General features: G+C 54.3%; 1 protein-coding gene across 1 annotated transcript; it reads right to left on the reverse strand.

Annotated features, from left to right (window-relative positions):
- Positions 1 to 255: 255 nt before the first annotated feature.
- Positions 256 to 1,302, reverse strand: SOX14 (SRY-box 14). The gene has a single exon (XM_009284970.1). The coding sequence runs from the start codon at positions 1,290 to 1,292 to the stop codon at positions 603 to 605; it is 690 nt and encodes a 229-aa protein (XP_009283245.1). The 5' UTR covers positions 1,293 to 1,302; the 3' UTR covers positions 256 to 602.
- Positions 1,303 to 1,337: the final 35 nt, after the last annotated feature.

Consider the following 1,337-nt stretch of genomic DNA (forward strand, 5'->3'; position numbering starts at 1 on the left):
TTTATCTTTGAAGAGCCTTTTTCTGACATGAAAAGCAATTTTACCTAGTAGTGCGTGGTGGCAAAATATATATATATATTTATATATATAACACAGCTGATCTCGTCTTTTAATGTGCAAAAGGAAAACAAACAAAAAAAAAAATCGTAGTGAGACCAGGACTTCCCAAAGTCAAGTCCAAGTGACATGAGACCCTGGAGAACTCAGAGAAATTAAGAGAATAAATAAAAATCGAAACTGAGTCTCTCTTTTTGTTTTTTCTCCCCCGCTTTGTCCCGAAAGGGCAGTTCAAGGTTCGCTTTTTTTTTTTTTTAAATACATTTACAACTCTTACAAGTGCCGGGCTCCTATCTGACCCCGCGATTGCAGATCCCCCCCGAGCCTGGGGCCAGCTCTCAGGGCGAGGTTTAGGCGAGAGCATCTCGGAGTCCCCGAGCCAGCGTCCTTGTCTGTCCCGGCCCGGTGGCGGGCCGCAGAGTCCTGTTTCGGGTGGCCTTTTGCTTCTGCAGGTTTTATGTACATGGACACGAAGGAATCCCAGTTCCGGCTGCCAGCCGGGACACACACACACTTACACACGCCTGTGGGGGTGTGGGTGGGTGTTACATGGCAGTCGCATGTGCTGAAGAATAGGGGTCTATCCCAGTCTTGGTCATGCCTGGGAATAATATGTAGGCAACTGGAGGTTGCAAACTGGAAGCCGACCAAGCGGTACAGTTACATGGCACGACATAGCCCGGGTTAGTTGGCGAGGGGTGAGTGTGGGTGTGTTGGCTGGGGCAGCTCAAGCTGCCAAACGCCCCGTTCTGGTATCCCAAGGTGGAGGCGTAGGGCAGGGTGCTGGTGGCTAAGGTGTGAGGAACCTCAGTCATCTTCTGAATGGCGCTGGAGCTGAACTGGCTGGGGTCAAGTAAGGAGTAAGGTGCTGAGGTGGGAGGCAGGAAAGCCCTGGCCTTCTCCGGGGAGCTCAGCAGAGAGTCAGTGGCCCCCACGGGAAGCCCGGCGGCCTTTAAGGGATCGGTTTCCCCGAGGTAAGGCAAAGGGAAGACATACCTGTCCTTTTTGAGCAGGTTCTTAGGCTTGCGCCGGGGTCTGTACTTGTAGTCGGGATGCTCCTTCATGTGCTGCGCCCGCAGCCGCTTGGCCTCGTCGATGTAGGGACGCTTCTCCGCCTCGGAGAGCAACTTCCACTCCGCGCCCAGCCGCTTGCTAATCTCCGAGTTGTGCATTTTCGGGTTCTCCTGGGCCATCTTGCGCCGCTGGCCGCGGGACCACACCATGAAGGCGTTCATGGGGCGCGATGTGGTCGTGGACATGCTTCGGCCGGGCGCCGGGCG

This window comes from Aptenodytes forsteri, unplaced genomic scaffold (genome assembly GCF_000699145.1).
Source record: "Aptenodytes forsteri isolate BGI_AS27 unplaced genomic scaffold, ASM69914v1 Scaffold679, whole genome shotgun sequence".
Lineage (NCBI taxonomy): Eukaryota > Metazoa > Chordata > Aves > Sphenisciformes > Spheniscidae > Aptenodytes > Aptenodytes forsteri.